This window comes from Oncorhynchus mykiss, chromosome 7 (genome assembly GCF_057628025.1).
Source record: "Oncorhynchus mykiss isolate SJ-2025 chromosome 7, ASM5762802v1, whole genome shotgun sequence".
In the NCBI taxonomy this organism is placed as follows: domain Eukaryota; kingdom Metazoa; phylum Chordata; class Actinopteri; order Salmoniformes; family Salmonidae; genus Oncorhynchus; species Oncorhynchus mykiss.
Genome location: NC_143028.1, coordinates 12414741 through 12439316, shown reverse-complemented (window position 1 = coordinate 12439316; position 24576 = coordinate 12414741). Strand labels below are relative to the sequence as shown.

The 24576-nt window shown below is 42.1% G+C and overlaps 1 protein-coding gene across 5 annotated transcripts; it reads right to left on the bottom strand.

Annotated features, from left to right (window-relative positions):
• Positions 1–17171: 17171 nt before the first annotated feature.
• LOC100136260 (cystein proteinase inhibitor protein salarin) lies at positions 17172–23159 on the bottom strand. 5 transcript variants are annotated; one of them, XR_016497100.1, is made up of 13 exons: positions 21314–21558; positions 20765–20889; positions 19963–20105; positions 19699–19734; positions 19555–19612; positions 18801–18943; positions 18559–18667; positions 18301–18443; positions 18122–18188; positions 17993–18053; positions 17759–17901; positions 17568–17603; positions 17172–17425 (listed from the first exon to the last, which is right to left on the bottom strand). XR_016497100.1 is itself a non-coding variant. In XM_090240307.1 (13 exons), exons 1-13 carry the CDS (start codon positions 23126–23128, stop codon positions 17405–17407), a joined length of 1104 nt encoding a protein of 367 aa, XP_090096433.1. In that variant the 5' UTR covers positions 23129–23159; the 3' UTR covers positions 17172–17404. The 5 variants fall into 5 exon arrangements, 3 of the variants coding, with proteins under 3 accessions (XP_090096433.1, XP_090096434.1, XP_090096435.1); XM_090240307.1 differs by lacking the exon at positions 21314–21558 and adding an exon at positions 23070–23159 and having other exon boundaries at positions 18162–18188; XM_090240308.1 differs by lacking the exon at positions 21314–21558 and adding an exon at positions 23070–23159 and having other exon boundaries at positions 17172–17246; positions 18162–18188.
• Between the last annotated feature and the right edge of the window lie 1417 nt (positions 23160–24576).

Genomic DNA, 24576 nt, shown 5'->3' with positions numbered 1-24576 from the left:
CATACTGAATCAAATCTGACTCATACTGAATCAACTCTGACTCATACTGAGTCAACTCTGACTCATACTGAGTCAACTCTGACTCATACTGAGTCAACTCTGACTCATACTGAATCAAATCTGACTCATACTGAATCAAATCTGACTCATACTGAATCAACTCTGACTCATACTGAGTCAACTCTGACTCATACTGAATCAAATCTGACTCCTACTGAATCAACTCTGACTCATACTGCTCATACTGCACAGTTGACATTCATTCATTCCCTATCTTTCTGTTCTCTACGCCACAAGCCTGTCTGCATCTAAAAAAACTGCTTTCTCTTTCTCTATTTCTTTCTCTATCTCTGTCTCTTTTGCGATCTCTTTATCTATCTCTGTCTCTTTCTCTGTCTCTTTCGCTATCGCTGTCTCTTTCTCCATCTATGTCTCTTTTTCTATCTCTGTCTCTTTCACTATCTCTGTCTCTTTCTCTGTCTCTTTCACTATCTCTGTCTCTTTCTCTATCTATGTCTCTTTATCTATCTATCTCTTTCACTATCTCTGTCTCTTTCTCTATCTATATCTCTTTATCTATCTATCTCTTTCACTATCTCTGTCTCTTTCTCTATCTATATCTCTTTATCTATCTCTGTCTCTTTCTCTATCTATATCTCTTTATCTATCTCTGTCTCTTTCTCTATCTATGTCTCTTTATCTATCTATCTCTTTCACTATCTCTGTCTCTTTCTCTATCTATATCTCTTTATCTATCTCTGTCTCTTTCTCTATCTATATCTCTTTATCTATCTCTGTCTCTTTCTCTGTCTATGTCTCTTTATCTATCGCTGTCTCTTTCTCCATCTATGTCTCTTTTTCTATCTCTGTCTCTTTCACTATCTCTGTCTCTTTCTCTGTCTCTTTCACTATCTCTGTCTCTTTCTCTATCTATGTCTCTTTATCTATCTATCTCTTTCACTATCTCTGTCTCTTTCTCTGTCTCTTTCACTATCTCTGTCTCTTTCTCTATCTATATCTCTTTATCTATCTCTGTCTCTTTCTCTATCTATATCTCTTTATCTATCTCTGTCTCTTTCTCTGTCTATGTCTCTTTATCTATCGCTGTCTCTTTCTCCATCTATGTCTCTTTTTCTATCTCTGTCTCTTTCACTATCTCTGTCTCTTTCTCTGTCTTTTTCACTATCTCTGTCTCTTTCTCTGTCTATGTCTCTTTATCTATCTCTGTCTCTTTCACTATCTCTGTCTCTTTCTCTGTCTCTTTCACTATCTGTCTCTTTCTCTGTCTGTCTCTTTATCTATCTCTGTCTCTTTATCTATCTCTGTCTCTTTATCTATCTGTCTCTTTATCTATCTCTGTCTCTTTATCTATCTCTGTCTCTTTATCTATCTCTGTCTCTTTCTCTGTCTATGTCTCTTTATCTATCTCTGTCTCTTTCACTGTCTGTCTCTATTTCTGTATCTTTCTCTCTCTCTTTCTCTATCTCTGTCTATTTAGCTATCTCTGTCTCTATCTCTATCTCTGTCTCTGTCTGTCTCTTTCTCTATCTCTATCTCTCTCTTTCGCTCTCTGTCCCTCTATCCATGTAGTTGGACAACCCCACATTCACTTTCCTAAAAGTCATTAGATGACAATCTTAAAGATGGCTCTGAATGCGTCACATCCTTTATTGCCACTTCAACAGCAGGAACTATTTGCGTAATAGTATTTACCCCATTTAATTTCGTCCAAGACCGAGACGCCATTTGCAAACCATCAACCAGCAAAATGAAAAACATGACATTAATATTGAATTCTTCCTTAAGAGACTGCTCTTGCCGTGGTGGATAGACAGGATTCAGCCCTATGTGAATTATGCTCTGTCATACATAACAGATGGATGTGATTTCAATGGGCCGCATACATCAGCCAGAGACTAGGAGGAGAGCAGTGAGACTGACAGATAATTGTGACACCCAAGGAAACGGAGGAATTCTCCTGTGATAAATTAACTCTTTAAAGTGCAGAATGAAACCATTCTGTTAGATGTGATGGAGATGGGCTGTGAGCTAGGCCTATTCCACCTTCCTCCTCCGACTCAGACTCCGTTCATTTCAATGCATTGGAAAGTAGAAGTATTTATGGTTAGCGCCTCCCACCGCCTCAGACGAGGCAGCCCTGCTTTATTTGATTGTGCGAGGAGAGGCGGTCGTGCCCGTGGAGGTGACCACCATAAATATCTGATTGGTTTCATAAAGAGGGTGATTCAGACCACCGCTGATGCTAAATAGACCAGGTACCACACTGAAACACACCGTGTCAAGGCAACTCCATTACAGAAACCATCCTAAAGCCAGCAGCACTCCATTGCTTAACATTACAGTCGCATGCCGACCCCAGAACATCGCCTGTGACAGAAACAGTAATAGGTTACTTATGTCACAAGGAAGGTATTATGTTTCGGATGCCTCCCATGTCTCTTCTGTCTCCTTCCCCCAAAACCACAAAGAAGATATTGAGAACTACCAGACCTGAAGTCCCCTTGTGATAATAGACATTCTATAAGGTAAGCCTGCTGCTTACAACATCCTGTTTTGAGGCCATGTCTAGTATTGTACCATGGTGAATCACAGTGTTTATGTGGTGTTGTCTCAGTGGGACTGATAGGGGTCAAGGCTGTGTTCCTCTGTTCTTCCGACCATGACAGACTCAGCAGTGTTCACAGCAGCATACCTAACCCATCCGGACAGCTAGGAGGGTTCCTCTAGTCTACACTAGCCCAGCCTAGAGACTCAGCCCTGGGATAGCTCTGGGCATCCCAAGCTTTATGAATCGTAGTTCGGATCACAATCAGATCCCGCTGGTTGTCTGGGCTAGTTGAGAGGTATTGCATTCAAAAGGATTTATCATTCATCACAATTATTTTTAACGTCCATTGTTGTTGTTATTGTTGTTGTCACGCCCTGGCCATAGAGAGGCTTTTTATTCTCTTATTCTCTATTTTGGTAAGGCCAGGGTGTGACTAGGGTGGGCATTCTATGTCCTTTTTTCTATGTTTTGTATTTCTATGTCTTGGCCTGGTATGGTTCTCAATCAGGGACAGCTGTCTATCGTTGTCTCTGATTGAGAACCATACTTAGGTACCCTTTTCCCCCACCTGTTTTGTGGGAAGTTAACTTTGACTTTGTTCAGGGCACATAGCCCAAAGCTTCACGGTTTGGTTTTGTTCTTTGTTTTGTCGGCGTCATTTTTAATAAAAAGAACATGTACGCTTACCATGCTGCACCTTGGTCCAGTCCTTCAGCCAGCTGTGACAGTTGTCAAAAGGAGATTGTAATTGATAAGCTTTTAACAAACTTTGTTGTTGCTTTTCATACATTTCTGCTGAAACTTTAATGATCTCAGCAGTAATTTGAAATAATTCATCAGGTAGCTAATTAATTGATGAATTATTCAACGTGTTGACAGGTGATTTGATTTAGGATGTTGGATATAAGACTGACAGAATTAGTTCAGAATACAGAGTGCTTCAGAGTAAGAGCAGAAGCAGAACTTGTACGATGTCGATGTCTCGCTATTGCCTCAGGCTAGTCTCAATATGCAAGACACATGAAGGAGAGATTAAAATTACTTATCTTCGTGATCAATCACTGCATTACAATCAATCTCCTCATCCTCTCAAACTGCTCTTTCAATAAGCCCTGTCAATACATCATCAAGCCAGCTCTTTCCATAAGCCCTGTCAATACAACATCATCAGGCCAGCTCTTTCCATAAGCCCTGTCAATACAACATCATCAAGCCAGCTCTTTCCATAAGCCCTGTCAATACAACATCATCAAGCCAGCTCTTTCCATAAACCCTGTCAATACAACATCATCAAGCCAGCTCTTTCCATAAACCCTGTCAATACAACATCATCAAGCCAGCTCTTTCCATAAACCCTGTCAATACAACATCCTCAAGCCAGCTCTTTTAGATGCTTCTTTTAGATTGGTGTCTTTCAAGTTTTTAACTTTTATCTACAGAGTTCTTAAATACCATTAATAATAATTGAAACACAGGAGAAGGATAATTAGGTGGCTCATTTGGGAGGCAATTCATCTCTATTCTAATCTCTTCCATCTCCGACCTGCTCTTCACTTCGCTCTCTTATTCACCTGACCTACTGTACATCCCAGCATGCAATGCTGGCGGCCTCAATGCAATCCAGCAGCAAACACGTCTTACTACTGACCAGGTCTATGGAGCTCTGTAGGAAAGAGGGAGAAGACGGGGGAAGGAAGGGATGGAGAGAGGATTATATCAAACACTCCTTTCTGTCTCACTTTTATCATGTAAGGAATGCATCTTAGAGAGTCAGTGTGTTGCTGCTTTAAGACTCTGAGGTGACAGGCACTAGATGGATCTCTCTCCCTCTCTCTCTCCCTCTCTCTCTCCCTCCCTCTCTCTCCCCCTCTCTCTCTCGCTCTCTCTCCCTCCCTCTCTCCCCCCTGTTCTCTCTCTCTTTCTCTCTCTCTCCCTCCCTCTCTCCCTCTCTCCCTCCCTCCCTCTCTCCCTCTCTCCCTCCCTCTCCCCCCTCTCTCTCTTTCTCTCTCCCTCCCTCACTCCCTCCCTCTCTCCCTCCCTCTCTCCCTCTCTCCCTCTCTCCCTCCCTCTCTCTCTCCCTCTCTCTCTCTCTCTCCCTCTCTCCCTCTCTCTCTCGCTCCCTCCCTCTCTCTCTCCCCCTTTCTCTCCATTTCTCTCCCTCTCTCTCTCCCTCCCTCTCTCCCCCTCTCGCTCTCTCGCTCTCTCTCCCTCCCTGTCCCCCCCCTTTCTCTCTCTCTTTCTCTCTCCCTCCCTCCCTCCCTCACTCCCTCCCTCTCTCCCTCCCTCTCTCCCTCTCTCCTTCCCTCTCTCTCTCTCTGTCTCTCACTCACTTTTTGGTGATGCTGGGGTTGTCGTTTGCCCAACTGCTGTGGGGTCACAGGAGGGTAACCTGATAACCCAGGGCTTGAACTCAGTGGGACAATCTGTTTTCTCTCTCTCTCTTTGTTTTCCTCATCCCTATCTCTCTCCATTTTCCTAATTTCTCCTCTAAGGCTCCCTCCATTGTCCACACAAAGAGCGAAATCCGCAGCAGATGCCTGTGAAGCTTTAGACAGGCAGGACAAGACTTTGTGTGTGTCAGCTTCAGACAGCCAGAACAGCTTGGAAAACACAACCGGGTATTTCTGGGAAAGCTATGCACGGGAGATCAGGCATTTCTGTCACCATATAGTTTCGATGAAAAATGAATTCATTGTTTTTTATTCAATAGCCCTCCTAAACCAATCTATGGAGAGTGCTTTAAGGCAGAGCTAGTCTGAAACTTCTTTACACCTTTGGCCCCTTATCAAATCATCACAGCAGTGCTGCTTATAGTCCTAATAATATTATAAGCCTCTGCACAGCCTCCTCATAGTCAAAAGCATGTCAATGATGCTTCCTACTCCCTACACAAGAGTTCCTATTTCCTATTCCCTACCTCCTTGTCTTTGTTCCTATACTTCCTCTAGGCCACCATCATTTTTTTCTCCTCCTACTGTGAAAGATGCCCTCAGAGACAACAGTTTCATCTCATCTGCAAATAGAAACTAATAAAGCGAATCCAATCAATATCTATTAGATGTGGCACTTACTTTGCCTGCGATACTTTGTAGCTTTGTGGGGATGAAAAGATAACGCCGATTCCAAGGTAATTTAATCAGCCCGAATAGTGCCGTCAATTTCAATTGGATTAAATGTGCCCCCTTTGAGACAAATGCATTTGCTTCTTTCCCTCCCTATCAAATGACAATGGCGGCGCGTGATTAATCGAAACAGAAACCAAATCTCCATGTGACACAGTCGAATAAAATGATTTATTTACCTCTCCTTTTTGCTTTCATGTGTTTGGAAGGGCTGGTGATTCAGTCTTTATTTACCTGTGTAGGAAAGGGAGGTACGCAGCAATAGTGAGTGGACTAGGGATGTACTGACTGGCAGAGAAATATTCCCCTCTCAACAATATAAACATTATCATCCCTATTTATGTCTCTTTACTATATCTCCCTTATATAGGTACATGTAAGCCCTGATCTGTGAACAGTACTTATCTTTATCTGATCGTTGTGATTATCAATTCCAAGCTCAACTGACCGCAATCTAACATCTGAAGATCAGCTCTCAGATCAGCATGCCCATATTGTCACAGTGTAGTTCTACCTTTATGGGATGTTTCAGCTAAACGCATACAACTGTCCAAAAGATTAATAGCTGGCCGTGTCATTTTTCATTTCAAGGGGATTTGGCTCAAGGTTATGGTGTTTCTTCAACTTAAGAGGAAAGAAAATATGTGTTTGTGCGTGTTTGTGTGTGTGTGTGTGTGAGAGAGAGAGAGCGAGAGAGAGAGAGAGAGAGAGAGAGAGAGGGGAGAGAGAGAGAGAGAGAGGAGAGAGAGCGAGAGAGAGAGAGAGAGAGAGAGAGAGAGAGAGGAGAGAGAGAGAGAGAGAGAGAGAGAGAGAGAGAGAGAGAGAGAGGGAGAGAGAGAGAGAGAGAGAGAGAGGGGAGAGAGAGAGAAAGAGTGAGAGAGAGGGAGAGAGAGAGAGAGAGAGGGGAGAGAGAGAGAGAGAGAGAGAGGAGAGAGAGCGAGAGAGAGAGAGAGAGAGAGAGAGAGAGAGAGAGAGAGAGAGAGAGAGAGAGAGAGAGAGAGGGAGAGAGAGAGAGAGAGAGAGAGAGAGAGGGGAGAGAGAGAGAGAGAGGGGAGAGAGTGAAGGCAGGTGTTTTATATGCAGACAGGTTTGTGGCTGTGAGGACAGAATGAGGCATGAGAGAAAGAAAATTAGCTGATACCATCTGTTCATCAGTCTCCTGTCCAAAACCCAAAAGCTACAAGGGTATTTCAGAGCGAGAGCGAGAGGGGAGTGCGACGAGTGGAAGTGTTTGGAGTGTCACACGGACAGTGATGGATCTTTGGTCTAGAGCTTCAATTTTCTCGGTGTCCACATCAACAAGGACTTAACATGGTCCTCTCACACCCCCTCAGGAGGATGAAAAGATTTGGCCCCGCAGATACCTGCTGCATCACCGCTTGGTATGGTAACTGCAACGCAGTCGATCTCAAGGCGCAAGAGGGTGGAGTGGATGGCCCAGTACATCACCGGAGCTGAGCTCCCTGCAAGTCCAGACCTCTATACCAGGCGGTGTCAGAGGAAGGCCCTGGAAAATTGTGAAAGACCCCAGTCACCCAAGCCATAGACTGTTCTCTCTGCTACCACACAGAAAGCGGTACCGGAGTACCATGTCCAGGACCAAAAGGCTCCTGAACAGCTTCTATTGTACCCCCAAGCCATACACTTTTTTCACCATTATTTATTTAACAATGATGGCTTACACCAGCCAAACCCGGACAACACTGGGCCAATTCCCACATGATTACACAGACACTCCAACACACCCACACTACATATGCTCACACACACACACTACAACACACATACACATACACACACACACACTTTCCACATACACTGCTGCTACTCTGTTTATTATCTATGCCCCTACCTACATGTGTCATGGCTCAGGAGAAGACCCTGATGCAGACAGTTCGAAGTAACAAAAGTTTATTACAAAAACAGGGGGCAGGCAAACGACAGGTCAAGGGAAGGCAGAGGTCAGTAATCCAGAGCAGAGTCCAAAAAGTACAGAAGGGCAGGCAGACTCAGGGTCATCCAGAATGGTCAAAACTGGGAAGTTTTTAAAAAATTAGAACGGGAAAAACACTGATAGGCTCGACGAGACAAGACAAACTGGCAACAGACAAACAGGAGAACACAGGTATAAATACACAGGGGATAATGGGGAAGATGGGCGACTCCTGGAGGGGGATGGAGACAAGCACAAAGACAGGTGAAACAGATCAGGGTGTGACAACATGTACAGTCGTAGCCCAAAAGTTTTGAGAATGACACAAATATTAATCTTCACAAAGTTTGCTGCCTCAGTGTCTTTAGATATTTTTGTCAGATGTTACTATTGTCAAGGTGCTACTGGTGGAGAAGTCCAGTGCAGAGAGTTGTGAACAGGTGCACACTTTATTAGGCAATAAAACAGACAAGACGCCACTGTGTAAAAACCACCAGCCAAAGGTCAAAGGGCAAAGAGCGAAACATTCACAAAAATGAGCAAATGTTTTACAATAAACATCCTTCGTGAAAATACCACGGACTAACGGGTAAAACCCAGCCTGGCGCGTACACACGAAACACAAAAAAACATTTCACACAAAGACATGGGGGGGGGGCAGAGGAATAAATACAGGCAGTGTGATTAGGGAATGTAAACCAGGTGTGCAGGGAACAAGACAAAACAAATGGAACAATTAAAAAATGGAGCGGCGATTGCTAGAAAGCTGGTGACGTCGACCGCCGAACGCCGCCCGAACAAGGAGAGGAGCCGACATCGGCGGAAGTCGTGACAACTATGGAATAAGGAAGTATAATTATAAGCATTTCATAAGTGTCAAAGGATATTATTGACAATTACATGAAGTTGATGCAAAGAGTCAATATTTGCAGTGTTGACCCTTCTTTTTCAAGATCTCTGCAATCTGCCCTGACATGCTGTCAATTTCCTGGCCATGGACCCAAAATATTGATGTTTTGTTCCCCGAGCAACTTAGTTATCACTTTTGCCTTATGGCAAGGAGCTCCATCATGCTGGAAAAGGCATTGTTCGTCACCAAACTGCTCCTGGATGGTTGGGAGAAGTTGCTCTCGGAGGATGTGTTGGTACCATTCTTTATTCATGGCTGTGTTCTTAGGCAAAATTGTGAGTGAGCCCACTCCCTTGGCTGAGAAGCAACCCCACACATGAATGGTCTCAGGATGCTTTACTGTTGGCATGACACAGGACTGATGGTAGCGCTCACCTTGTCTTCTCCAGATAAGCTTTTTTCCGGATGCCCCAAACAATCGGAAAGGGAATTCATCAGAGAAAATCACTTTACCCCAGTCCTCAGCCGTCCAATCCCTGTACCTTTTGCAGAATATCAGTCTGTACCTGATGTTTTTCCTGGAGAGAAGTGGCTTCTTTGCTGCCCTTCTTGACACCAGGCCATCTTTCAAAAGTCATCGCCTCACTGTGCGTGCAGATGCACTCACACCTGCCTGCTGCCATTTCTGAGAAAGCTCTGTACTGGTGGTGCCCCGATCCCGCAGCTGAATCAACTTTAGGAGACGGTCCTGGTGCTTGCTGGACTTTCTTGGGCGCCATGAAGCCTTCTTCACAACAATTGAACCGCTCTCCTTGAAGTTCTTGATGATCTGATAAATGGTTGATTTAGGTGCAATCTTACTGGCAGCAATATCCTTGCCTGTGAAGCCATTTTTGTGCTAAGCAATGATGACGGCATGTGTTTCCTTGCAGGTAACCATAGTTGACAGAGGAAGAACAATGATTCCAAGCACTACCCTCCTTTTGAAGCTTCCATTCTGTTATTCAAATTCAATCAGCATGACCGAGTGATCTCCAGCCTTGTCCTCGTCAACACACACCTGTGTTAACGAGAGAATCGCTGACATGATGTCAGCTGGTCCTTTTGTGGCAGGGCTGAAATGCAGTGGACATTTTTGGGGGGGATTCAGTTCATTTGCATGGCAAAGAGGGACTTTGCAATTAATTGCAATTCATCTGATCACTCTTCATAGCATTATGGAGTATATGCAAATTGCCATCATACAAACTGAGGCAGCAGACTTTGGGAAAATTAATATTTGTGTCATTCTCAAAACTTTTGGCCACGACTGTACATATTACCTAAACTATCCCTGCACATTGACTTGGTACCGGTACTCCTTGAAAATATTCTCATTATTGTTGTTTATTGTGTTACTTTTCATATTTATATTAGCACATTTTCTTAAAACTCTTTTTAACTCTGCATCGATGGGAAAGGTCTCGTAAGTATGCAGTTCACGGTAAAGTCCTGCTGTCTTCGGCGCTTGTGACAAATAAAACTAGATTTATTTAAGTTAGAGGAGCTAAAGTAAAAGTGCAATATCAAAAAGACCAGTTTGGATGAACACAAGGTCAGTGATTACATAACTTTGGGTGTTAGTCATCTACCCTTTCCTTTCCAATCCATTTCATTTGGGGGGAGCTACCCGTCCCGGCTTCTCTGCTGGGGAAGATAATGGGAAAATGTAATTAAGGCAGTTGGCAGTGGGCTCTTGTCACAGGGGGATTGTGGGAGATATGGCTTCTGTGGGCTGATGGGGAGATAATCTGTGATAGGATAATGGCTGACGGGAGAATAGCACTGAGGTTCTTTATGGCAGTAATAATCAGTACCTCGACTGGCACTGCAAGGTGAGACACACACACACACAACAACAAAAAAACATGTGCAGGGGCGGACACACACACCTGCATGCTGACACCACACACAAACACCCACACAGGGCTGAATGATATCAGTGTCAGCTGAAAGACTCCCTCCTGGAGTTGTATTGACTCAAAACACTTAGAGGGGCTCCACACTTACCCAATCATGACAAATCACTATTCCCAATGTCTGGCTGTCACACCTGAGGGGACTGTAATGATATCTCAGAGCAAGGAAGGAAAGAGCCCTTCAACTCATAATGGAATCATTGGACCAATCATGTGTTCTGCTTTATCTTATTGCTCCTCCTTTGTGTCAATTTGTGGTGCTGTACTGCTTTATTTCATTGCACCGTATGTCTCAAGTGCTGTGATTGGCAGATGCTTGTGTTGTGCGGTTGTTTCAGCCTGCTAATTGGAATGCTTGTATTGTTGCTCTGGGTGATAAGAGTGTCTGCTTAGTGACTAAAATGTAATGTGCATGTCGATGTAATCGTAATGTTCTTCAGTAGGCGTCATCTTGTTGCTTCTATTGGAATGACCATAGATGACACTGAGAATGGATGTTCAGCTCTCCTAAAGCCTATATTTTTCATTATGTATGGCTATAATGAATGTTAGAGACAACGTTGCAAATTCAAGGTACATGGACAAAAAATGGAGACAGTGTGTGCCATTGTCATTGCACATGCAAAAAAAGCCCTGCAATGTAATTACTGCCTGTAAACATCAGTCACACTCACACACACACACAGACACACACACACACACACAGACACACACACACACACACACACACACACACACACACACACACACACACACACACACACACACACACACACACACACACACACACACACACTGTCAACACATACACATCCATTTTCAGAAGTTTCTCACAACAGGATCCTAAATGCCACTCTTCTCTTGGCTGTTGCCACTCTGTCTTCTAACCAATTTGAGCAGAAGTCTACCATAACCTACACAAAAACATGGCAATGTTGCATCTACTGCTCATGTTTATTGGTGCGATTTTGGGGACACAAGAAAACTGGGTTGTGTGTGTGTGAGTGACGTTTGATAATGCAATGGCTCTGAACTGACTGAGAAAACTCTGCCCTCTATTGGTCAAGTCAACTTAATGTCCCACCCACATTCCAGGGATCATCAACTAGATTCAGCCATGGTCCGATTTCTTCTTTAAGCAGATGGTTGGGGGAGCGGAGCATAATTACAAATAATTTGGAAATTGCAAATTGATCGCAAGAAGCCCACACAGATATAATACTTGACTAAAACATCATATTTTCAAATGATTACATTTGTATACGATCACGTCTCTCTATAGGGAATACTTGGGAACAGAATTCCAAAATTAAAATCTTTGTTCAGTCTTTTATGAGTAGGGGTGTCCAAACTTTGGACTGGTACTATATAGTACCAGTCCATTCAGAGGTTTTTCTTGATTTTGACTATTTTCTACATTGTAGAGTAACAGTGAAGACATCAAAACTATGAAATAGAAGTAACCAAGAAAGTGTTAAGCTAATTTTTTATTCTTCAAAGTAGCCACCCTTCACTTTGATGACAGATTTGCACACTCTTGTTATTCTCCACACCAGCCTCACCTGGAATGCTTTTCCAACAGTCTTGACGGTGTTGGCTGCTTTTCCTTGACTCTACAGTCCAACTCATCCCAAACCATCTCAAATGAGTTGAGGTCGGGTGATTGGGGAGACCAGGTCATCTGATGCAGCACTCCATCACAGTGTCACCTGCAAAGCACCCCCACACCATCCCACCTTCTCCTCCATGGTTCACGGTGTGTCTCACAAAGACATGGCGGTTGGAACCAAAAATCTGAAATTTGGACTCAGTGGACAGATTTCCACTGGTCTAATGTCCATTGCTTGTGTTTCTTGGCCCAATCAAGTCTCTTCTTATCATTGGTTTCCTTTATTAGTGGTTTCTTTGCAGAAATTTGATTCATGCAGTCTCCTCTGAACAGTTGATGTTGAGATGTGTCTGTTACTTGAACTCTGTGAAGCATTTAATTGGCCTGCAATTTCTGGGGCTGGTAACTCTAATGAACTTATCCTCTGCAGCAGAGGTAACTCTGGGTCTTCCTTTCCTGTGGCGGTCCTCATGAGATCCAGTTTCATCATAGCGTTTGATGATTTTTGCGACTGTACTTGAAGAAACTTTAAAAGTTTTTGAAATATTCTGAATTGACTGACTGACCGTCATGTCTTAAAGTAATGATGGACTGTCGTTTCTCTTTGCTTATTTGAACTGTTCTTGCCATAATATGGGCTTGGTCTTTTACCAAATAGGGCTATCTTCTGTATACCACCCCTACCTTGACACAACACAACTGACTGGCTCAAACGCATTAAGAAGGAAAGAAATTCCACAAATTAACAAGGCACACCTGTTAATTTAAATGAATTCTAGGTGACTACCTCAGGAAGCTTGTTGAAAGAATGCCAAGAGTGTGGAAAGTTGTCTTCAAGGCAAGAGAGTGGCTACTTTGCTTCACCTGGAATGCTCTCAAATTTAAAATACATATTTCTTTAACAATTTTTTGGTTACTATATGATTCCATATGTGTTATTTCATAGTTTTGATGTCTTCACTATTCTTCTACAATGTAGAAAATAGACAAAATAAAGAAAACCCTGGAATGAGTATGTCCAAACTTTTTTTACATAAAGTTTTTATTATTTCAATTCATAGGATTCATACAGTACATTTACAGATATATTGTTTCAATCCCTCCCACCCCTCACCGGCAATCTGATAGCATGTCAAATAAATAACGAGATAAAAACAATTAAATTAATATTACATACATCTGCTGAACAATGCATCATAAAGCCTCAGAAATAGTGACACATTATTGATACACATTCATGGATGTCAAGGCCCATTGGTTAAGAGTTCAGAAATGTCCGCTGCTTCTTTTTTTCCATGTGTCCAGAGTGGACACCTTTGGCCCTGTGGATCCTGGCCGTGGAGAGCTCCATAAGTACAATTTCCTTAAATGTGAGCAGCCATTGTTGCAATGGTAAGTGGTGAGGTGGAACCCACCTCTGTACAATCTTTTTCTTAGCAGCTGTGGTTCCTAACAACCACACTCTCTGTTGCCTTTCTGACAAGTGCAAATCAGGGACATCACAAAGCAACATCCCTATTGGATCTCATGGCAGTATTTCATCTAAGTACAGAGACGGCATGGTTGACTTTCTCCCAGAATTCAAACACACCCAGTCATTTCCACAGCACATGCTGAAAAGTACCAAGGTCCCATGTGGTGCAGAACTCAGATAATGCTGATGGACTAATACAATGTGATGTCTTTTTTGAGGTGTTAGATAGGTTATATGGCAAAATGTTTTAAATCATTGGTGATTGGGGTTTCTAGATGATCCAAATATATTTTCCATATTGTCTCCCAATTTATCTGTCTGTCAGCAAGAGTAAAATAATTTTCCCATACAGTGGATAGAGGTAATGGTTTTTGTGCTGCTAGAGTTAATTGACTATAGATATTAGACACTCCTTTTGAGGGGCGTCTGTCCGTTAGAAGTTTGACCAATGGGTGTACTGCTAGTTCTGCTCCCCAGAGGACCCCATAGGCTCGCGTGGATAGGCGTTGAAGGTAAAGACAAAATGATGAACGTGGACATTAAAACACTGGCGGATTTCATGGAAACCGAGGAGTCCATTCACATTGAATATGTCTTTGAAAGTATAAATACCCTTCTTAGACCAAGAATCTGATGTAAATGGTTTCTTACACGCTAAGAATTGTTTATTACGCCATATTGGAGAGTATGAAAGCCATTTAAGATTAGGTCTCATATGCTTCTCTGTAGCTTTCCACACATTTACTGAGTATGCTATAATGGGTCCAAACAATAATGCACATTTTTTAGGAGTCAATCCAGAAAATAATCAATCTTGTAATCTAAATGGTGAAACTATTGAATCTTCTATAGCACGCCAAGGAACAGAAGTCTTTGGGTTTAACCAGGTCTTCAGGAAATGAATTTGGAAAGAAGTTAGGTGATAAAAATGTGGATTTGGAACTGCAAATCCCCCCCCCCCCCCCCCAAATGAACTTCTTTATGACAGAGTCAAGTTTAGACCAATAGTCGATAGGAGGCGGCAGTGGTAACATGGAACTCGTAAAATTGATACGAAGGAGGACATTCATTTTAATCATTGAGATTCTAGCATGTAAAGAAGTGGCCAAAGCAGACCATCTTTTTATCTATTTCTGGATATTCTGAAAGGTTTCTAAGTAGTCCTTCCTGAAAGTAGTGTGAATAGAGGGGGTTAAGTAATGTCTAAGTAGGTGGTTTGTTTCTTCACTGGGATAAAGGGTGGTAGTTGCTTCCCTTAGCTGAGTTAAGAGGTAGTAGAGCTGTTTTAGACCAGATGATCTTCTATCCAGACCATCTGCTGAATGCTGTGAAATTATTTTCTGAACATTTTCTGACGTGTATGTCATCTGCATATGGAGAAATTGCTTGTTCGGTTTGATTTTGATATGTGAAGAAGCAGAATTTTGACATATGCTTTGTGCCAGCGGTTCAAGAGAGAGAGCAAATAGCATAGGGGAGGCGGGACAGCCTTGTTTACGTCCTGGTTGTATGGTAAATGGATTAGAATGGGTAGTGCTTGTTGGTATGATAGAAGAAAGATTCACATACATGGTGCGAATCATAGGTATGAATCTAACCCCAAAACCAAAATGTTCAAGAACATGCCATAAATATTCCCACTCAAAGGCTTTCTCTGCATCTAATGATAACACAGCACATGGGGTATCCAGAATGGAAGCCTCAGCAACCACATGAAACAGGCAGTGCATGTTACTGGCTGCATGACGACCCTGTTTGGTCAGGATGTAAGAGCTTGTTAATAACTTTCTCTTGGCCAGGTATTCCTAAACTGGAATACCCAGAGGTACGAGCAATGCCATCGGGGGTATGCCAAATTTTTTGTAAACAAATTTCAAATCCTTCACATTTTCAAACAGTACATTTATATTTTCCAACGGGGGCTATACGTTTGGCGGAGTTTTTTTTCTCTGCCTGAATAGCCTCATTTCACTGCCAAAAATTAAATTAAACCATCTAGTGTTCAGCGAAATAACAACACAATGTCAAATACAGGGAGCCTAGTCAAATAATTAACATCCAATCACATTAACCGTTACTCTCTCGTGGGAAACCTTCACTCTTGCTCAAAAATGTTGAAATGCAACATCACAATTTGAAAAATAAGCCACGGGAGTTTTTTGAGCAAGAATAAAGACTACTTTCGAGTAGTAAGACAGATACCATTAATAAGAAGGGGCTAGAAGTGTCTAATATGTTGAGCTACCGTGTGGCGAGGACAGGCAAGCCCCATACTATTGTGGAGGACTTAATTCTTCCTGCTGCCGCAGATATGGCTGGGACAATGCTGGGGGAAAAGGCCCCCAAAAAAATATACAGACAATGACTTAATCAAACACTGTTTCATGACTCGTCAGTGACATGGCAGGAGATGTTATGAAACAATTACTGCTTCGTATTCAAGCCAGGGAATTCTATGTGTTACAGCTGGATGTCAACATACGTGGCGAGCCTGGCACAGCTCCTGGTATATGTCCGTTACGTTTATGGGGGGTCAATTAAGGAAGACGTCCTCTTCTGCAAGCCACTGGAGGACAACATGAGAGGATATTTTTAAAGTACTGGACAGTTTGCGCTGTTCTGTGAAAGGAGTAGTATATAGCGTTGTACAAGATCTTCAGTTTCTTGACAATTTCTCGCATGGAATAGCCTTCATTTCTCAGAGCAAGAATAGACTGACGAGTTTCAGAGGAGTTCTTTGTTCTGACCATTTTGTTCCTGTAATCAAACCCACAAATGCTGATGCTCCAGATACTCAACTAGTCTAAAGAAGGCCAGTTTTATTCCTTCTTTAATCAGGACAGCAGCTTTAAGCTGTGCTAACATAATTGCAAAAGAGTTTTCTAATGATCAATTAGTCTTTTAAAATGATAAACTTGGATGAGCTAACACAACGTTCCGTTGGAACACAGGAGTGATGTTTGCTGATAATGGGCCTCTGTACGCCTATGTAGATATTCCATAAAAAATCTGCCGTTTCCAGCTACAATAGTCATTTACAACATTAACACTGTCTTTCTGATCAATTTGATGTTTTTTTAATGGACAAAAAAAGTGCTTTTCTTTCAAAAACAAGGACATTTCTAAGTGACCCCAAACTTTTGAACCGTAGTGTATATATGTATATATATATTTTTTTACTTGGGTGAAACGATTCTCGTCCTCCTCTTCTGAGGAGGAGTAGTAAGAAGGATCGGAGGACCAATGCGCAGCGTGGTAAGTGTCCATATTGTATTTATTATTATATGAACACAAAACAAAAACAACGAGAACAAAACGAAACAGTCCTGAACGGTGAAATACAAAACACAGAACAGAAAAGAAACACCCACGAAACACTGGTGGGAAAAGGCTACCTAAGTATGATTCTCAATCAGAGACAACTAACGACACCTGCCTCTGATTGAGAACCATACCAGGCCGAACGCAAAACACAACATAGAAAAATGAACATAGACAACCCACCCAACTCACGCCCTGCCCATACTAAAACAAAGACATAATAAAAGAACTAAGGTCAGAACGTGACATTGGGTGGCCAAATAAAATGACCCACAGGGCAGGGGAACCCTGCCATATGGGCTGGTATAAAATAAAGGAAGAAATGGACACAAGAATTGAAAGAGTAGTGTTTATATTTATTGTAAATTTCAAAATGGTTCATTCCTCATAGGGTCAAAGCTTCTTCATTCTGTTGGAGGAAACAGACAGTCTGTCAATATCTGATTATTTTGTGAATTTAGGAGTGTAACATTAGTAAATGTGAAGGTTTCTTTAAAAAAAAATTAAGACTATGTTCATTGTAGTTAAGGGTTGTGAATCGGACTGTAGTGAGTACAATGTCAGTAACTTATGTGACTGGAAGCATACCCTGTGATGAGATGAGTGGTCAGGGCCAGGAGGGTAATTGGGAAAGAGAAACGGGAGTTACCACAAACTTTACATCACTGTAAGTTCAGTTAAATGACATTGTTGCATTAAACGCATTACATTTTGAAATGCTGATAGCTTACCATGGGTAAAAGCCCTCTAGGAACCTCCTGAGTAGTCTGGAAGCAAAAAGGGGACAAACAACTTGTTTGAGAAATCTTATATCAACTTATAACTTACATCAACATAGTAATGTAATGCAAACTACAAATAACAACCCAGATTTCTTTCAGACTAATCTGAATTCATTTCACTATTAATAATAACACCATACCAAGTCAGCAAAGTGATTGACTGCCAGGGTGTAGCTCTCCAGGCCATTCTCTGCTCTCTTGTTGTGTTCCGTCACCATCTTCCTAGTAGCTAGCCAGATCTCCTTGCGCTTAGCTTCCTCCTCGGGGGACGGATAGGTCTTTCCTGCAAGCATGAAAAACGTCAACTTATTTAATGAGTTTGACTTTAAGTATGCAGGAAATATCTATATCAGTCAGTGTTGAACCAGTTTTACCATATTTCACTTTCCATGTTTGAAACTCCTTGTGCACCTCTGTTTCCTCCCCATCTTGAAGCTAAGGAATAGGAGAGTTCTCAATCATACAATTACCACCACAAATGATTGATTCATATTTTCACCAACCTTATAAGTGCAGCGCATTGCAGTAAGTGCGTGATCCTACCCTTCGTCCTGTAACCTCTGCAGTAGTCTGTGAAAGGAAGCAACATGCATAGTATCAAGAAAGCCTATAAGAAAAGTACCATCAGTAACCAAGGAAGGAACCTCGGAACCAAGGAACCTCTCCCTGACAGCGATCATACCTGGTCGGAAAGATGATTCATCCCCATGGTGAAGCTCTCTGAGCCATTCTCTGCCCGCTTGTTGTGTTCCATCACTCTTGCCCTTGTGGCTAACCAGATCTCCTTGCGCTTGGCTTCCTCCTCCGTGGAACCATAGCTCTTCCCTGCAAATGGTCAGATAACATTGAGACGCAACGTCTGTATTGTTCAAACTGTTGTAGTCAACCATCACTGGTGTCTATTTTTGTTTCTTTCAGTGAGTATTGAACCCGTTTTTACCGTGTTGCACCTTCCACGTTTCAAACTCTTTATCCACCTCTGCTTCCTCCCCTCCATCTCGACTGGGAAACACAACCAGAAGTCCTCCTCTAGGAATCTCCTCAGAAGTCTGGGGGTGTAAAAAAGACAGAGACTCAAAAATAAGACAATAAAATGTTAGACAAGCTGTTTGTAGCAGAATATTCTAAATACTTGAATCAATTTGATAATTATTGGACAATAAATAACTGGTACCACCTTACCATGTCAGAGAAGGAATTCATCCCCATGGTGAAGCTCTCTGAGCCATTCTCTGCTCTCTTGTTGTGTTCCATCACTCTTGCCCTAGTAGCTAACCAGATCTCCTTACGCTTGGCTTCCTCCTCGGTGGAGTTATAGGTCTTACCTACAAACATGTCGCTTTAGTAAATATTAGCATCAGCATTCACCAATGCTAGGCTAACACCACACTTTATTTTAAAAGCATATTTCCCTTGAATTATTTAGGGGCCATTGCACTACTACCAGTGGAAACAGTAGCCGTCTCCGAATACCCATACTAGCGTACTAAATAGAATACGACATTTAAAAAAAAGAACAGTACTCCGAATATGTAATCTAATGCGCAATTGCGTTGATTCCCACCATTCATTCGTTTTGGTACAGCGCAACAATTTATCTGATTACCAGCTGTTGTCAAATACGTGAGTCGGAAGAAACAAGTGATTTCTACTAGATCATATGCCGAAATGAGTATGCAGTTTAATTATGTAGTACGCTATTATGGGTATTCTGACACGGCCACTGCCTTAAAATGAAGCCTCATTCAGTCACAGGAGGCTAGTAATAATGGCCGGAATGGTGCAAATGGAATGGCATCAAACACCTGGAAACCATGTGCTTGTTGTATTTGATACCATTCCACTCATTCTGCTCCAGTCATTACCACGAGCCCGTCCTCCCAATTAAGGTGCCACCAGCCTCCTTTGCATTCAGTTAGTCTTAAACCAGTTGTACCATTGTGAGTCTTCCACATCTCAAACTCTCTGTCCACCTCTTCTTCCTCAGGTCGAGGCTGAGACAGAAGACAGAGTTCTTCATCATACTATTATTGTGATTCAGCATATAGGGAATTGCGTTGTAATGACGGTGGCACTTTACCATGGGCAAAAGTCCTCTAGGAACCTCCTCATTAGTCTGTGAGAGGAAGCAAAGACACGGAGACTCAACAAAGAGACTCAACAGGGCTGCTAAGGAAATATCACAGAAGTAACTGACTACAATATAAATCAATCATTTAAACTAAAACTATGGGCCTAAGACGGATTTGGAAATGTTATTGTAAAGCCAGTGGCTGAGACAGAATTTCTAAACTAACTAACTCAATTGAAAGTTAATAATTGACCAGTAAATATTGAACCGTACCAGGTCAGCAAAGTGATTGACCGCCATGGTGAAGCTCTCTAATCCATTTCCTGCTCTCATATTGTGTTCCATCACCCTCTTCCTCGTCGCTAACCACATCTCCTTGCGTTTGGCTTCCTCTTCGGTAGACGGATAGCTCTTCCCTGCAAACGTACTCTAAATGTATCTTTCTGTGTTGACATTTTGACAGCTAATTCATTGTCAATGCAATTATACACAGAGTATACCAAACACTAGGAACACCTTCCTAATATTGAGTTGCACTCCCTCTCTAGCCCTCAGAACAGCTACAATTCGTTGGGGCCTGGACTCCACAAGGTGCTGAAAGCGTTCCACAGGATTTCTGGCCCATGTTGACGCCAACGCCTCCCACCTTTGTGAAGTTGGCTGGATGTCCTTTGGGTGGTGGACCATTCTTGATACACAAGGGAAACTGTTGAGAGTGAAAAGCCCAGCAGCGTTGCAGTTCTTGACACAAACCAGTGCACCAGGCACCTACTACCATACCCTTTTCAAAGGCATTTCAATATTTTGTCCTTGCCCATTCACCCTCTGAATGGCACACAAACAGAATCCATGTCTCAATTGTCTCAAGGCTTAAAAATCATTCTTTAACCTGTCTCCTCCCCTTTATCTACACTGACTTAAGTTGATTTAACAATGAATGGTTCAATAAGGGATCACAGCTTTCACCTGGATTCACCTGGCCAGTCTATGTCATGGAAAGAGAAGGAATTCTTCATATTTTGTATACTCAGTGTAAATATCCATTGGTGAAATATTAGTACTGAACCAGTTTTACCATATTTAACTTTCCATGTCTCAAACTCCTTGTGAACCTCTGCTTCAGAGTCTTCAGGGAGGGGTTTAGACAGCACAGATGATACAGTAACAGCCACCAATAGAAGGAGCACGAGAGACTTCATTCTAGAGATGAGCGGAAAAGGTAGAAACACATGGAAAGATCTGGGTCCAGCTCAATATACTCAAATAGGCCATATGTTGATATTGATACACTCAAAGGCTTATCCACATCCCCTTACTTCTACCCCAAAACCACACACACGCACGCACACACACGGTCCGCCTTGTGGGGACCAAGATTTTGTCCCCAGTTGGTCATGACGTTCCCGTACAAAAGGTGTGCAAACAGTTCAAAGTCCACATTGGGTCAGCAAAACAACACACACACACACACACACACACACACACACACACACACACACACACACACACACACACACACACACACACACACACACACACACACACACACACACACACACACACACACACACACACACACACACACACACACACACACACACTCGACAGCGATGTTTTACTGTACCTTCTCCCTGTGATTGTAGACTCACAATGCGTACCACTGAACACTGCCACTTTATATCCACCAGTGACACAGTAGACAAACAAAACAGATGAACTCTGTACCTCTTTCAAAATCACATTGCACAAGCACACAATGCTGTCTTTCACAATCACTTACAAAACAGCTTTTTAGAGAAGTAAAATGAACCCTATGTTTCCTAAACTAACCTCATCTTGATTCGAAGTCACCTGGTAGGCTAATGACTCATCACTTTACAGTTTCTCTGTTCAAATAAGTGTCCTGTTTAAAGCCCTGTTTATACCTGGTTCTAACTTGTGTCCTTTATCCTGATCTTGTCCACATTCTGATTGTGCCCGCATTTTTAGACAGGTGAAGATGAGTAAAAGACACATTGTGATCAGATCTTCCTGGCCACCGTCAGGAAGGGATGACATATACATTTTAATACCACGTGTAGTCACATTTCTGGAAATGTGGGCACGATCAAAATGTAGACAAGATAAGGACACATTAGCACAAGGTATAAACAGGTCTTTTAACAGATGTTAAACAGATGCATGTTACACAAACAACAACTGGCCAATTTCACAATCTTCTCCATGGTCATTGCATAGTCCACATTATTTGAGTTGTTCCACAAATAGTGCATTTTGATATTTTAAGTAGAAATGGTGCACCAATAGTGAATTTTAAAAGCCTTTTATATTAAATGAAATGCCCTTTAATATAGACTACATGAAAAATTAAATAAATCTGATTTAAGGTGTGACGAAAATGTTATGTTTGTGCTTTCCTAAAAACAAATTTCTGTGTTCTATTCATGTGCTGTTCTAATAACCAATTTCTGTGAGTGATTGATTGAACAAAATCCTCACTATCAGTATCTGCAATTTGGCAGTATGCCCAGACCTTGTTTTGAGAATGAAAGGTATCTCAGTGTCAAGGTCTCCGCTTGGAGAGAAGAAGCCTTGTGAGGTATTGGTCTGCCACATGCATGAACCAGTATTGGTTGGTCACATGAATGAAGCAAACGTTATCCGTTAGTTCACTTATATACTGCAGACAGGTCATATCTGCATGATTTAGTTTATTCATCATTCAATATTAACGGGACTGCTCAGTTGGAGCTCCTGGTCAACATGTGTACATGGTGCATTGAGTTGGTTGGAACCTCTCCAGGTAATTGTTAATAAATGATGATTCATTTAAGATAGACTTCGAGTGTCCCTAGTGGTAATTTCCACGAATGGAGAAGAATTTCAACGACAAGGGTTAGACCCAAATCAGCATTTTGAGATATCCCTCCTGTTTTTCTGACTTCTAACCCAAACATTTCCCCAATTTTTCACCTCATTGTGAAGCCCAAATATTATTATCTTATTATGATATTTTTTTGTAAAGCCCTAGTTATTTTTCTTGCTTTGACAAAGTCATTTCTGAAGATTATAATTAATTTAACGTGATTCACATTTGTCTCTCATTTTAAGGTCAACCCTGTTATGTGAACTGGACTCTCCTTTGACAACGGTGAAACTATTCCTTTTTAAATATATGTTTTTAAAGAAACATTGAACGTCAAATAGTAAAATCATAGTGATCTGTTTCACCAGTCATTGAAATGGGAAGTAAGTTGAACATATGCTTTTTATGACAAAATGTTGACCGATTTTTGAAGTTTTTTAAAAACCAAATGACTCAAATGGCACTCTATGAGTTCATGACAACACAACAGGTGGAATTCAGCAGGGTACCTTACCTCTGCAGTTCAGTACTCCATCCTGCATATAGTACATGTTCTACCGTGCTTCTACTCATGGTCTACACTCTGTTATTACATTACCACTTCAGTTCACTTATAATACTTATGAAAAGAATAGGATACAATGCCACCAAGTGGTCAACTAATGCCACTGAGTTTACCACTAGTTTCATGTAATGTACTCCCAAGTGAATCAAATTCCATCTCCAACCAATTCCAACCGTGGACATGGTCTTAGATTTTTTTTTAAATGCATCTAATTCAATACCAAAGCAACTTCAATCTCTGACAGGGCCATTTGGGAGCAGGCCTACCTACAGTCTTTGATTTAGTTGGACCCCCGTTCCTCATTCTCGTTGAGGCCCCTTGTGTCATCGGTGGATGATGGAGCATTAGAAATACAGAGGTCTCTAAATCACAGTTGCTGTCGCTGCTTAATACAAACGCATTGACTGTTCAATAATAACTTGGTGGGTGCTTGTATTTGTCTTGTTTCACACATGTACAAATACGCATGTTTGAATTGGAAATGTGTTTTCTGCATATCCCGCTCTCCCTGAGACAGGGTTTGCCGTTATCAACGGCAACCCTGGGGCAATTCGGGTTGAGTGCCATGCTCAAGGGGCACGTCAACAGATTTTTCACCTTAATTCAAACTAATTCCTTACGGTTATTGGCCCAGAACTTTAACCGCTACGCTACCAGCCACCCAGTAGGTAGTAATGACATGGGAAGTGTGTTAAATCTTCTGAGGCTTGACTTTTCACCAGGGTGGAGGCTGAGACATATGGAGAGACAGAGTAGGAGAGACAGTATAGGACTAGTAGGACAGAGACAGTATAGGACTAGTAGGACAGAGACAGTATAGGACTAGTAGGACAGAGACAGTATAGGACTAGTAGGAGAGACAGTATAGGACTAGTAGGAGAGACAGTATAGGACATGTAGAACAGAGACAGAATAGGACTAGTAGGAAAGAGACAGTATAGGACTAGTAGGACAGAGACAGAATAGGACACGTAGGACAGAGACAGTATAGGACTAGTAGGACAGAGACAGTATAGGACTAGTAGGAGAGAGATAGTATAGGACTAGTAGGAGAGACAGTATAGGACAGAGACAGAATAGGACTAGTAGGAGAGACAGAATAGGACTAGTAGGACATAGACAGTATAGGACTAGTAGGAGAGACAGTATAGGACTAGTAGGACAGAGACAGTATAGGACTAGTAGACAGAGACAGTATAGGACTAGCAGGGCAGAGACAGTATAGGACTAGTAGGAGAGAGACAGTATAGGACTAGTAGGACAGATACAGAATAGGACTAGTATGACAGAGACAGTATGGGACTAGTAGGACAGAGACAGAATAGGACTAGTAGGACAGAGACAGTATAGGACTAGTAGGACAGAGACAGTATAGGACTAGTAGGGCAGAGACAGTATAGGACTAGTAGGAGAGAGACAGTATAGGACTAGTAGGACAGAGACAGTATAGGACTAG

Coding starts and splice junctions, on each gene's coding strand:
- LOC100136260 (XM_090240307.1), bottom strand. CDS start 23,128: ATGAGTAGAAGCACGGTAGAACATGTACTATATGCAGGATGGAGTACT. Junction 18,054..18,161: donor CAGAGGTTACAGGACGAAGG/GTAGGATCACGC, acceptor CCTATTCCTTAG/CTTCAAGATGGGGAGGAAAC. Junction 17,426..17,567: donor CTAGAGGGCTTTTACCCATG/GTAAGCTATCAG, acceptor ATCTCATCACAG/GGTATGCTTCCAGTCACATA.